The sequence below is a fragment of the Tyto alba genome, unplaced genomic scaffold (assembly GCF_018691265.1).
Source record: "Tyto alba isolate M040663 unplaced genomic scaffold, T.alba_DEE_v4.0 Super-Scaffold_5, whole genome shotgun sequence".
Taxonomy (NCBI): domain Eukaryota; kingdom Metazoa; phylum Chordata; class Aves; order Strigiformes; family Tytonidae; genus Tyto; species Tyto alba.
This window is the reverse complement of record NW_024881326.1, coordinates 775552-789968: the sequence shown is the minus strand read 5'-3', so window position 1 is coordinate 789968 and position 14417 is coordinate 775552. Positions and strand designations below refer to the sequence as shown.

General features: G+C 49.3%; 1 protein-coding gene across 5 annotated transcripts in view; it reads right to left on the bottom strand.

Moving 5' to 3' along the window:
* Positions 1-14417, bottom strand: part of ENOX2 (ecto-NOX disulfide-thiol exchanger 2) — a 48682-nt gene that overhangs the window by 3711 nt on the left and 30554 nt on the right. For all 5 annotated transcript variants that reach the window (XM_042807210.1, XM_042807208.1, XM_042807209.1 and 2 more), the window contains 7 exons: positions 12916-13022; positions 7124-7238; positions 4899-5080; positions 4230-4337; positions 3326-3382; positions 2013-2121; positions 418-503 (listed from right to left, as the gene is read on the bottom strand). In XM_042807210.1, the coding sequence (XP_042663144.1) occupies positions 418-503; positions 2013-2121; positions 3326-3382; positions 4230-4337; positions 4899-5080; positions 7124-7238; positions 12916-13022 (764 nt within the window). The remainder of the gene's footprint in view (positions 1-417; positions 504-2012; positions 2122-3325; positions 3383-4229; positions 4338-4898; positions 5081-7123; positions 7239-12915; positions 13023-14417) is intronic.

Sequence of the window (14417 nt, the reverse complement as noted above, 5' to 3'; positions counted from 1 at the left end):
GTTTTCCTGAGTTACGAGCAGGATTATGCATGAACATCTATCTGCAGTAAGAACATCACTTTCAACTCTGTATTTACGTTGACATCAAGCTGTGGAAGGGCTAAGCCAGACGCCGGGGGGGCTTTGAGCAACCTGATCGAGTGAAAGATGTCCTGCCCAAGGCAGGGGGGTGCACTAAGTGACCTTTAGAGGTCCCGCCCGACCCAAACCCTTCTGTGATTCTAAGGAGGTTCAGCCCTTCCCTTGTCCTCTTCCAGCAAATTATCCCAGTTAACAGACACCAGTTCTCACTGTCCAACCCCCGCGCCGTTCCCAGGGAGGGAGTGAAGCTCTTCGCCAGCCACACAGACCCAACGCACTCGGGGCACAACCACCACCCAGCCTGGCTCGGGGAACTCCGAGTGTTCATGCACCTACTTTGCTGTCCAGACGCTGCAGGTAGGAACAGATGTACTCTATGCTTGCTCCAAAGGGGTGCACGTGAAGAAACGTTGAAATTATTCCTGGGGAAAGGAACACCACAAACATCACTCTCGCGAGACAACCGCCAGCTGAGAACACCAGCTCTCTGTTACTACTGGCACAGCACAGAGGGGTCTAACCGGGTGGTTTTGGTTTTAAGTACAGTGAGGCTTGGCTCGAAGGCTGCAGCGGCAATAACAGCTCACCAACGCAGCTGGTTAGTGCTTACAACAGACCCCACCACCCTCACTCCTTCCCAAGCACTGGTAACGTGCCCAGTGGTGAACCACACTGAGATTGTCATACCCGTGGGGATGCAAGGCCCCAGGAGAGGGAAAGCGGAGCTCTCCTCCAGCCGTACCTTCTAAAGGTCAAGGGGCAGGAAAAACCAGAAGGCAAAGGGGGAGAGCAGCAGTGGCGTGCGTGGCCCATCCCAACGGTTTTGCAGCACTCGGTTAAAAAGAGCAACCCAAGCTTGCACCTTGTCACAAAGAGACTCCTTTCCAGCTCATGGCCAGGACTGTTTATCAGAAAGACTGACTTGCATTTCTGACCATCATCTGCAGAAAAAGGCTGCGCCTTTGGTTTTCCCCTGACTCCCTTCTCTATCAATGCAGAAACCAGCCCACGACCTGGCACACACAGATCCCTCTGGACAACAGTAAGTGATTTACTGCTGTTCTCACATCAGATGTAGAGGGGTGGCTAAGGAGAACTTGGCTGAGGGACAATGAACTAAAAATGCCTTGTCCCAGCAAGACAAGGACTTCTGTTCCTCCTTTAAAGTGCTCCAGAAAAATCCCCAACTACCCAGTGTTTTGGGCTGAAAAGTCATAGCATGCCAGGTTAGGTCATTTTTCAGTATCACTAGGAATAGGCAAGGGGAAAGGCAATAAAAAGGGCAGCAGATATGCCCACGCTGTAAATCAGAGGTCACCAATCCCTTCGCGAGCATCACTTGAAAATGCTGGCAACATTTGCCATCCCATCGAGCCCGGCCTTCTCTCCCTGCCACCTTTCTCCACCCTTCCTCCCTCACCAGCTAAAGCTTCTGAAGCTGGAAGAGTGTGTCTGCTCGGGGTCCACAGCACACCACGTCTGAGCTACTGCTGTGCGGGCCCACAGATGTCACCCGCACCGTGAGGCGCTGCAACACTCAAGCTAATGGAAGTCTTGGAGCCTGTAAGGTCGATCAGGCTCTAACCGAATGAAGACAGACCCTCCTCTGTAACCTCCCACCTCCACTGCTGCCTCCCCGAGGAGCAGCTTGTGCTCCAGGACGTGCTGACCTGGACATTCACTGCGCACAAGCCCGCTTCACGCCTCTGTGGTTTTGACTGAAGGGTGCACAAGATTTCCACGAGCAATGCACAAGGTGAAACCCTGACCCCATCAAAGCTCGAGACCTTCCTTGGCTCCAGGGCTCCCACCTCCACCGGCATAACCAAAGGAAGAAGAGGTGGCCAGGGGGAGCTGTGAGGCCACCTTGAAGGAAGTCCCACTCAGTTCAGGTCTCCAGCGTCATCACCAAGCCCACCAGAAGAACTTACCCACTAGCAGAACTTCTCGTTCAGATTTCACAGGACTATGGCTCAACGTCTTCTCAACTGGACACTCCTTCTCCTGGCTGCATGCACAAACTCTCGATGTGCTGCTCTCCTGCAAAAAAAAACACCGAGCCCATTCCACGCGCCAGCAGCACAGCAGGCACTCCTACACATCAAGCAGCAGCTTGGTCAGACTCAGAGCCTGTATTTTTGTTTTCCTGTTTGTGAGTCACTGTATCCATCGCATTGCTGTATCTACTGTTTATTTTGTGAAATGCTTCCAACAAAGCACAGCTACGTTCATGCTGCTGTGTCTGAATTATCAAGTTAGATTAAAAGCCCGTGAAGTTCAGCAAGATGCTACAACACACACTTTGTCAGCCCTGTTCACTGGTTTGATATCTGCTTTAGAAGGACCTTGTTTTCAAGAATAAAAGAAAAAACAGACTAGAAAGCCTTGCAGTGCCTAATTCAGATGCAGATGTTTATTTTTCAGATGCCTAAACTGAGGCAATATGATTAACCAAGTGCTCAATGGCTGCAAAGGGTTTAGGATCAGACTGCCCTTGACTTGAGTTTGTGGCACTGAATTCAACCAGAATTCTGCATAATTTATTATCCTCGAAGTAAACACAAGACTGCCAGTGATGCAAAGACTCGGTGGGTGCACTGAAAGCAAGACTTTCTTTCATTCTTACGTTTTATGTGGAATTCCAGTGGTCTGAGAGCTGCAGACAGCTGTAACTGGAAATAGCCTCCAATCACTAGTGAAGTGGACTCGGGCCAGTAACAAAGACAGAATTAAATGGTCCCTTGGGTTTGCATAGCTTCTTACACCAGTGTAATTCTCCACCACACGGGACTGAAACTGTGCAGCCCTGGCCAAAGCAAGCTGGGATTTGCTTCCAGAGGAGAAAGCAAAGGCCTGCACTGTGGAAAGAGAGCTAGCCTCCTGCTGACACAGGGAGGGCGGCTCAGTCAGTAGCGTTACACTGGAAACGCACTGCCTGCTTCCTCTTGGAGACCCAGCAGATATTTTTGAAGGCCAGTTCAAATAACGGTGCAAATTATCCTGCACACCAAAGCCCATTTCTACAGCACAGTGTTGCAAATACCTACACTGTTCTTCCAGCCAGAAGCTGATAGCAGTGGATAATTTGATTATTTTGTACATAAAGACAGTCTGTATGTATCATGCTTATATACTTCACAACAAACCAAACTTTGAAAAATTGCTCATTTTACAATGAGGTATCATTGCTTCCCTCAGTAAGACATTCTGACTAAAGTAGCAAAAAAGAAACCCTTAGACTTACATTCCCTTGACAATCAATTGCATCTCTCTCCTTGTCCTCTTCGTCTGCTATGCTTTGCTATGTGTACATAAAGAAAAGGAAAGATTACTGATTATAATCTGTTATTTCTGTTCTTTGATATCAGGCACTGAAGCTCCTGCACTAAAGATTACTGGGATACAAAGACACTGTTGGTTACTAGAAAGACATTTATTATCTTCCCAGCTCACGGCACGAAAAGGTGGGGCTACAGCTTGAAAATCTGAGACAAGGCGTAGCATATGGCTCTGTGGTCCTCAGTGAGAAATGCTGCTTAATGCTTCTGGTCTATCCTGTAAAATTGTGTCTGTGCTACGGAGGAGAGGACCAAGCAGGTTTAGACTCAAACATGGGTCCACAATCAAAAGACAGAGTGGATCACACCCGAGAAGAAACAGTATGTATTTATGTTTAGAATAAATCCAGCAAGCATAAGAACATTGGAACACTGACAAAAACTTCCAATAAAGTTTTACAGAGGTCAGATCAAAACACGTCCCTAAAATCCAAATCTGAAAGTCAATGTTTGATAATTGAGACCCTTTTTTCGTATCTTTTAAAGCTCAGGTTGCAGAAAAACACCTTTCAGCTGCAACACCACTGCATACTATGAAATGAAAGTTAATCTTTTATTTATACAGTTGCTCATGTAGATTGTCTCACCGGTACATGAAGCAACCAGCAAGTTCATTACTTATATGCGTCCTCCAATTTGGCAGGTAATTTGTTCCAGCTTTCCAAAGACAAGCTTGCTCCTGAGCCAGGGCAAGGCACCTTCCACAAGAGCACAGAAGGACAGAGGCCTTTCACTGCGCTCATGGGGGACCCTGAAATCCAAGGGCTGCATTTGCTACTGAGAATAAGGAAGCACCGGAATGGCACGTACCTGCTCCTTCAGGTTTTCTAATAACGTTTCTATTTTTAGTTTGTCTTCTCTCACTTTTTCTAGCTCAGCTTCTCTCTTTTTGTATTCATCTTGTACTTTCAAAAGATGCTGGAAGAGAAGAGATGAACTCAGTTCTTAACCTGCCCTTCACCTCCTACTATTTAAAGAATATAAAATGAAAAGGGTTTTTCCATGAAGACCAGACAGATCATATTCAGAACAACTAAGAGGTTAAGTATACAACAAGAAGAAATCTCTTCTACAGTGTACCTTAGAAATGTCTCTGCCTATTAGCATACGAAAAAAGCAATGCAAGCTTGGGATTTGCCACTTCCCTGCTCACGCTGGTACCCAGGATCTCGCAGGGTTACGGAGGGGGTAAGTGTAGACTCAATACTTCAGAAGTCACAGTGCGGTCAAGCAAAGAGCACACAAGGAATCCATAAACTATGGATTGTTTCCATCAGTTCATACTGATCAAAAATCACTTTTTTGAGTGTTGGGTTGTTTGGGGTTTTTTTGGCAACACTGGAAGTGACAGTAAGTTGCTCCCATTTGCCAGTTTTGATCCCACTGAAAAAACAAAAATGCCTTTTCATGTTCCTGCTCCACATCACAGCCTCTTTGCCTTTGTAGCAAGGCCACAGCTATAGAAAAGCCCGGGCCCACCTTCTGCATCCCCTGCAGAGCCTGCTGCAGAAGCTTCATCTGCTGCTCCTTGGTCGTGTCTTCATCCCTGCTCGCTTTGCCCTGCTCCTGCTTCAGCAGCTCCACCTCGTTCCGGTAGGCATCCAGCTGCCAGCGCAGACTGTCGTTTTCTTCTTTCAGGGCTTCCACCTGGGATACCAGCGCTGCAGAACAAGGCAGGCAGGGATCAAAAGTCAAAGAACCAGGGGCAAGAAGTCCCTGAGTGCTCTCCCCCAGCACACAATGGCTCTGCAGCTCCCAACGCCCAGTTACAGATCCAGAGCACCACAGTGAATTTCTCCCAACCACTGTCTGCGACATCTCTTTAGAAAACAAGCTCCTCTGGACAAAGAGCACCTCTCAGTAGGGAATACAGTATTTAAATTGGAAGAAAAAAAAAAAAATAAAAGAAGTGCAATGACCATGCTGGCAAGGAAGGAGGTTTCCTAACCAGCAAAGCTGAAAGACTCTGGCAGAGGCTCCAGTGGCACCTTCAGCCAGAAGGATGTCTCCATCAAGTCACAGGATGAAACATCGGCATCAGTCTGGTGTCTGCAGAGGGCTTGGTAAATTCAGGAATGGGATTACCTAGGGCATGCCTGCAAAGACAGCTTCAGCAGGTTTCAAAACATACCCATGATGTGGAGGGCATGGACTGACATCCCACAGCCTTGCTAGCAACCCCTGGCACTCGGGCCATGGCCAGAGCCCGCGGAGGTACACCCGCCGGGGACGCGCACCCCGTGCTCGGGAGGCAGGGAAAACACACTGCGTGGGATGTGTGTTGGGCCCCTCTCTGCACAGCTGCAGATTTCAAAAGGAAGGGCAGCAGGCAAGATTTGGATCAAAACCTGCTTTCTCTGTATCAGAAAAACAAGGTGGAAATGAATTAACTCCATAAAATGGATCTGGACAAAAAAAAAAAAAAAAGGCAGTTAACAGGGTGAGCCCCTGCTCTTTATGAATGCAAAGAACTAACAGATTTTGCCTGGTCATTTGGCTGTCGGGTCTGTTCTCTGCTCTCAGTCACCCTCTGACCACACAGAGCCGGGCCAGGCAAGGAGATTCTCCAACCTCCTGGTGCAGCTGAAAGAGGCAGCCAAGCAGAGAGGGCTGTGCAGCGCCCGGGGCAGCCGAGGAACAGCGAGGGGGGAGGCGAGGGAAGCCTCCCAGTGACAGCCTGAAACAGTGGCCCTGGCATAGCCCGCGGCAGTGGGAAACGGACCTGAACATCACAGAAACACTCACGTCGCCACCAAGATCTGTGCCTGTTTGCCAGTGAAAGGCTCAGGAACAGCAGGAAAAAGCTGCAGCGTTTCTGAGACAGTGTGGTTGTCTCAGCAAGGCACCTTCTGAGACAGTGGAGGTGTCTGAACAAGCAGGTGTCCTGCTTGCTTCAGGAAAGGAAAAGACTAGATGTTTTTAGCAGAAATGTTTGGAGAGATGGGCCCTTCTCAGTTTCCTTAGGCAGATGACAGCTTAGGGACAAACGACATTGCTTAGGACAAAAGCGAGGACCTGGCTACTTTTCTTCAGATGATTTAAAGCAAAGCATGATGAGCACGTCAGAGCGTTTAAAGTCTGGTAAAACAGACCATGGAAAAATTGTGCTTAGGTGGGGCCGGGGGTTGGTGGCAAGAGGGCACCGGGAAAATGCTCTGGAGGCATCGACAATTGAATTCAGCTTGAACAGAAAGGTCGCTGTGGCAGGTTCATCCCAGGTTATCATCCACAGAGAACAAACCAGCAGCAACCTCCATCTCTCTACCTGCGCTGGCAGCACGTGAGGAAGAGCAGTCGGAAGCAGCCCGGGAGCAGCTCACCGCCTGCGGCACACGGCTCCGCCAGCCCCCGTCACCCCGCGGGGACGGCACTGTCCTCAGCACCACCTGAGCAGGCACAGCCAGCGCTGTCCACTGATGCCCTAGAGACCAGATTCAAGCCTCTTAAGAAATGAGAGCAGGAATGGAGAGCTGATGGGACAGTGAATAAATGCAAACAATTCAGGGGGGTACGGAGTGGAGAGACAAAAGATCCTAACGGGTACAACAAGGCAGGCACCGAGAGGAAAACAACTCCAGATAACTGCAGTGGATTTTGCTCTGCCTGTGACAATTTTGGGGTACAAAACAGTCTGAATGGGGCTCCTGACAGAAACCACTGACAAGATGAGTACTTTGTTTATAAGATGTGAAAAGTAATTTTACCTGATTCTTCTGTTTCTTTCATCTCTGATGGATCTTCTATTTCTTCGTCAGACATTTCCATTTCCTCCTCTCTTCGAATACCCATTAGTTCATCATTATGAATGTTACGAATTTCCTAAGGTTCAGAAAGTAGAGGGGGTTTTTAAATACAGATTACCAGGAACGGATTGGTTGGATAAAAAGATGCTGAAATCTAAGTCTGCAAGATGCAACTCCAAGATACAAGAAAGGGGAAACGATAAAAAGAAGTTTGGCACAGGCTATCAGATCAAGGACAATACCTAGCGTGAGTCAAACTGTCAGCGCTCCTGGTGTCACTGACTCTTCCACCTCCCCCTTTTACTCTTCGCCCCAGGGCAGGCACCTCGCCTTGCCCGCAGCGTAGTTTCTCGGTGAACCCTCTCCCCTTATCTGCCCCCCCTCGACCTCCACACGCCTCCCCTACGTTCAGCAGCCAGTAACTCCCAGCGGGGCTGCCCCCCTGCCCCGCAGCCCCACGGCTCCCACCCCACACTCTCCCGCTTGGTGCCGGATGCAACCCCCTGCAACCCCCTCGGAGGGTTCCTCGGTACCTCGGTACCTCGGTTCCGCCCTCGCCGACAAGCGCTGCTGCCCGGGGTCAGCCCTGCCGCGCACGCTGCTCTCCCTGGCCCGGCCCCATCTCCTCGGGAGCCAACAGCACCCGCCTGAGCCGGGACTAAGACCAAACCAGAACCGCTGCAGCTGCCCATGCACCAAAGGAGCTTTCACCTTGCTCGACACTACAACTATCCGCAGCCCTGCCGGGCTCCGCCGCGCGCGCGGCAGCGATCGCCCTTGGGCAGGGACGCCTCTCGAGGCTGCCCCTCAGGCTGAGAGAGCCTTCACGTGGCACCCGCTGCCTATAACAGGGTAGGAGACACTTTACACGACACCTAAAAGCATATTGCATGCTAGCAACATATATATAAACATATATATCTCCGGCTATAGCCTAATTATTAGAAGTGTACTTAGTACAGTGTTCAACCCCTGTCTAATCACTGTCAAATCACTGTTTAATTACCAATCACTTATTGCTTAATCACCATTCGATTACCATTTAATCATCAATTAATTATAATTTGATCGTAGTTTAATCATCAAGAAAACCCTTTTAGTTAACCCAAGGACGTTTTCTCTCAGTAATTCACCTGTGACAGCAGCTCCGCCGGCCACGTCCCCCCTGGTTGTTCCCTGCCATCTCTTTCTCCTGGCACACAACACACCCCGCACCCTCCCAGCCCTGGCCCCCACAATTCCCTCCTCGCCCCACACCTCTCGCCCCGCTGCAGCACGACCGTACCGGTGACGCGCAGCGCTGCCCACTCCGTGCCTCCTCCGTGCAGCTGCATGGCTGCAACAACAAAACCTACCTGAGACAGAGGCCGGGCCACTGAGAAGCCGGAAGGGCAAGTACACAGAGAGTGGCCAGTGAATGCCCACCCGCCTCCTGACCCTTCCCCAACTCTGAAGCTTCTCTCCTGCCGTGCCCACCACCGGCGCTCAGCCTGCACCGCGGTGCCTCTCCCTCCAGCTGCCCGGACCCTCCCCGCTCTGTCACAGTCCTGGTCCACGTTACGGGGTAGAAAGGAGCAGAGATGCCACCTCCTACGCTGGTCCCTGAGCCACCCCAGCTCCTGCTTGTGCGTGTCCTCTCTGCTCCATTCACCTTGTCCGGGCAGAGCCGGCCAACCCCACCCGCTGCTCCCACCGGGCAGACGGAGACACAGACACACGTCAGCCCGTCGGCACAGCAAGGGAAGAACGCCTAGCTCAGGCTCCCCATCCCCTCTGCAGAGCAGGACAGGCAGCACTCGCAAAACAGCAGTCAGTTGTTATCCAAGGAGATGGAGATGTCAACAGTACTTACTAGAGGCTAACACAGGCGGCCAAGCGTCCCTATCCGATGCCAATTTATCACAACTTTACTTGGATTATACGCCCCAGAAACAGCCATAGGAGAAAAGATACAGAAGATTTACTCATGAAATAAAAGTAACGTCCAGCTCTTTGTAGATTTTACTCTAATGGCCTGAAGCTTTCAAAAACTCTGCTTGCCAGCACCCAGCACACGTCCACCAAGAGCAGGCAACAGGGAGAGCGAGCACGCTTTCAGCTTGGATGAACGGGCCCCCTGGGGACAGCAACGGGGAAAGGGCAAGAACAAGGCAGATCCCAGCGCAATGGGCAGCGCTGGCCACAGCTCCAAAGCAACTGCTGCCTGCCCTAGGGACCACCCATAAAACGAGCTGAGGATCAGAGAAAAATCCTCCCGTCGCCTTTAAGTGACTCTGCTCAACAGCTGAAAGCCCGAAGCAGCCTCGAAGCTGGAAAAGGCGGCGCAGAGCCCAGCACGCAGCGGGGCCCGGCCAGGCTACACCATGGCTCACTGTGCCCAAGGACAGCCCTGGATGGGAGAGGAAAAAGCATCCCAGAAGCCAAATACTTGAGTCAGGCCCTTCCTAAGCAAGGGAATACGCTGGCTGGTAGCTACCCTAGCAGGGTGGTTCACCAGGTCTCAAGTTTCCGTGGCTTTTTAACGAGCTGCCTGCAGCTACAGGATTTGTCAGCACTGCCTGGGAAAACCACCTTCAGTCACCACTGATAAAAATAAAATCCTGGCCAAGCCTAATGCCTCCCCAGCAAATACCCATTCCTTGAGCTGCCCCCCAGGCTTTCCTCCGGTGCGGTGACCCTCAGGATTAAATTCTGCCAAAAGCTGTACCAAGAAGATGCCTCTTGTGGGTCCACCTTCCTTTAAGAGAAGACCTTAAGCTGGGAGAGACCAGCAGGCTGAGCAAGTACTCCTGGAAGAGGCCTCACCAGGGGTATCACAGCCTCTTCCCACTGGGAGAACTTACCTTGGAACAAAAGACAGCTCCAAACGGAGAGAGTGCTCCCACCCCAAGCACAGCAAGCAATCTCAGTAAGCAGGAAAGAACAGGAGCACTAAGGCTCAAAGGAGAGGCATCGTCTGAATCGGACTCTCCACCTGGCTTATCAGGTGTAAAATGAAACGCTAGCTCCTCCTGTAGCTACTGCAAAAGGTTTGACTCGGTGGGATTTGGAAAGAAAGTCCCAGAAGTGCAGCCTCATGGGGAGATCACAGCTGGAAACTTCCCAGGAAAACACGGTCATTTAGAGTTTCCCAGCCCTGGCTGCGACAATCCCATGTGTTCCACAGAAACTAACATCCCTCAGAGTAACAGGTTTCTTTTTAGGCACTCATCATTACGGGTTCACCTGAAAATGATGGCATTTTAACACAGTTACACTAACAACCCAGACTAATATTTTCAGAGGCGGTTTAAGCAAACCGGTCCTGTTTCACACTGGGACAAGACCAGGAGGATCCACGCGGGTCTGAGTCGCAGTGCCTGAGGAAATGGTGAGAACTTACAAAAGACCCCTGGAGCTATGGCCTTGGTGTTCTCGCAGAGTCACAGCTACCTAATGGAATCATTTAGCACTGTCATCTTCCCAATACCAATGTATTGGAAATGGAATATTTTAAAACATTTGGGCGCCATTTCTTCTGCCCTGTTCCCAACATTGTCAGGGAAGAAGCGATGATGGAAATAATTTCTTCCAGATGCACCAGAATACCCCAGGTGGCACCGAGGTGCTGCGCAGGCAACTTCAGTACCATCTCGCCTGCAAATCCCTACCAGAAACGCGTGTAGTGCCTGACGGACTGGCAGGCTGCAGGGATCTGCGGGGGATGGATGTGCTCTCCGGGGCTCTGCTTGTGAGACAGACATCTGGATATTGCAGAAGAGGGATTTGAGGAGCCAAGCAGGATTTCAGTACTGTACTGAAGGAGTAACTGAACAAGATGCTGTGGTTGAAAGCTAACCTTGCTCTTTATTCGCTGCTCTAAGGCTTGCATATTAGAGTCCTTTTTCTTAGGAATAAACAAGCACTGCAACATACACTTATTCTTTTTCCACTGCCTTCGTCTGAGTGGGTGTCAGGAAGCATCTCCAGGCTTCCAGCTCTACCTAATCTACACAGGCAGACCCAGGCACACTGCTGTAATGGTTTGGGGCCAGAAGCACCGAGCACGATCCACAGCTGGGAGCCAAAAAAATGGTCTTCCAGAGAATTACTGAGCAGCATTAGGCAAATACTTGCTCAGTCGGTGCCTCCCGTTTCCCCATCTCAAGAGGGCTCATTCACCACTGGCTGCACAGGGCTCTGGAAAGCCACACGATGAGGTCTAGCAAGCAGTAGCCTTTGCTTTCCAAGCAAGGGAACCAAAACAAAAATAAAAATCCCAAGCTGTCAGGCAGAGTAGGATTTCTTGCCCAAACCTGACTAATCGGCAGCACGTGCAGACAAGACACATCTGTCACGGGAACACTTAGACAACGGGGCCAGACACCCGCCTGCTTTCCAGCCCCTCGGCCACAGCTGCCATCTCACACATCCAGACTGATATTCCCAGCGTGGCTTTGCTGAACACCGGCAACCCATGGGGCTGGAAAACTTAAGGTTATGCTGAGATGAGAAAGCATCTGCTTTGCCTTACTTCTGACACATAAATGACAGGGTCAGCTCCAGACTCTCAGCGCTTCTGCAGTGAATAAAGACTATTTCCAAGCACAGCAGTGTCTCCCTGGACTAGGATAAAAGGCAGGTATTTTTCATAGCAGTTCTTTTCTACACTTCAGATCTGGGTCCTACTACTTCAAAGAAGTCTTTATTGGCAGCAGTAAAAACTGATTCAAGCTCCAACCTACTTTAAAGGCTTCACGAGCAAGAAAAATACAACTTCTTACTCTTTCCTTCAAAACTGCTCATACCCCATGGTGACAGTACTTCTGTTACCACTTGGAGCATTAACCTCTCTAGGGAAGGGGCGTGGAAGTGAGACTCCAGGGGAGACAAGCTCTGACTAGGAGACCCACCACGGGGCTCTTCTGGCACTCGTGGCAGCCCTCCACGTTCCCAGGAGCACAGCTATCTCCTCCCCTCTTCCTCAGGCCAGACAAACATCGAAATGGGCTCCACTGCCAGATGCAGCCAAGCAGCGACATCCCGACTATGCAGGTGACAGAAGGCAGCACGTATTTCATCACAGACTCCAGGACCAACATCTCCCAAACCCATCGCTTTCCCAAGAGACAGCCTTTCTTTACCTTAGCTTTATTTTTTCTGACATTGTGCCTGACTCCAGTAAGCTTTGATAAGATCAGATAAGGGACTGAGAACACTCTTCCTCCTCTTGCAGGAAGAGCAGTGTGAGTGACATGCCTTCTTCCATCAACCCCATCCTTGTCACCGCCTTTAAATCCTGTATTTCACTAGCAGTGTCACTGAATGAGATAAATACACAAATATGAGAACATCCTCCCTCAAGCTTTCCAAACTGTCCAGCTGCAATTATTTCTACCTCTAAAGTCTGTCAATAAAAATGGGATGAAACAGATCTCTGATGACGTTTACGATTTGCTGGGTGGTTTTTTTTTTTTAACATTTCTCTAGCGATCCCTCTTGCTTTAGCATTAAAAACAGCAGAAAACAGATCAGTAATTGTTATCATTGTGCACAACTTCAATCAGCATGCAGATCTCAATGTATTGCTACTAGTAACACAAGTACAAAGAGAAAATTTATTACCTGTAACACAAGAGACGACTGAGTAATTCCCATCTTACACTGTGAATTAAGATCTTGTTATCCATGCGAGCATTGTGCAAACTTAACATCAATATCCTGACAAGAAAGAGACTGTGCTGGAGGATCTAACACAATAAAAAATTACCAACCTCTGCTTGTTTGCACCACACGCTGATGTTCTTACGCTGAGCTTTCGTGAAATGGTCCCAAGCCTTTTGTTTGGAGGCAGAATGGTACACGGCCACTATCTGCTCGACTGTAGTATCAAATCAGCAGTCAAATCAGGCCAGAATATCATCCAGAGAGGGCGAACAAGAGGAGTAAAGGAGTAAAAAAGTGGAATCAGGCAGGTGGTTTGGCTAACCTTTTCTTATAACACTGTACTGTGCTGAAGCTATGCTCAGGAAAGGGACTCTGTGCCTGGAAGGAAAAGCATGGACTTCACCAGGCCCGTGTCAAGTGCTCACAGGGCAACGATCAGCTGGGAAAATGGCATCTGCTCTCCACTGGAAAAAAGGCAGGCACACGTCGCGCTGAAAAACATTCCGATACGCTGCACAGCGCTGCCTGGGAGTGTAACAAGCACAGCAAGGTAGCGCGCGCGCTCTCGAACGGGACGATAAAGTCCAACTGTGAAAGCTGGGCTTGGGATGCTCTTCTGCCCAGTGGTGCAGTCCCAAAGAAGAGTGCCACAGCTGGAGCACGACCGCATCCCGCCCGTGCGTACCACGGAGAAAGGCTTCTGCCATCAGCCAACACCTTGCTCGGTTCTGGAGATTTATTCCTTCTATTTCTCCAGAAAATTGGCAGAGGTTTTTGGAAATACAAAGTGCTTCTCCTTGGATGAGAGCTCACCCAACAGCAGAAAACATACCTTCCTGATTTTTTTTTGTTTGTGTTTTGTTTCTGGTTTTGGTTTTTGTTTTTGTTTTGGTTTTTTTTAACACTTTTGATGTTGTAGTAGGCATAATTCTTACAAAATAAAACCAGCTCTCTGCTACTTTGATTAACCCAAGAGTGCCTGAGATATCAGTGGGAGTTTTACAGAGTGGAGTCGCATGCTACTGTCCATTACTACTTACTCTGCAGTGCTTAATGTATTTCTCTCTGGACCGTGTGCCTGTATTTTTTTACCGTGAACAGAATTTAAAAAAAAAAAAAAAAAGTAAAATCAAGTATCAAACAAGTAACAGCCAAAATTACTGAATATAAAACCAGAAATTAAAAGTGTTCACAACCCAGCAAGGGGCTCAAGGAGATTTAGTACAATTGTGGAGAAGGTACTCTGAAAGGTACTCAAAAAAAAGGAAAACAAAAATTCAGACTTACTAAAGAAAAGCTGTGTAATAGGCAATGAACGGTTTGAGGAACTGTTATAAACCACATCTTGGAACTAATATAGCCCATGCCTCTTCCTTGATTTCATGGTTTAAAAGTACCAGGATTTGAAAGACCCAGGTTGAAATGCTGTTCTGCAACAGGTTTTCAGTTGTGACTGAGAACAGCGTGCTGGAAACACTCTGCTGCATCCTACCTTTGGCGAGTAAATCCTGTACACTTCGCTGAGGCACCAGATTACCAGGAACTTACCTTGTCTGTGCAGAGAAGTGGAGTCGAAAAGATGACAGAACTACTAATAGACTATAATTAA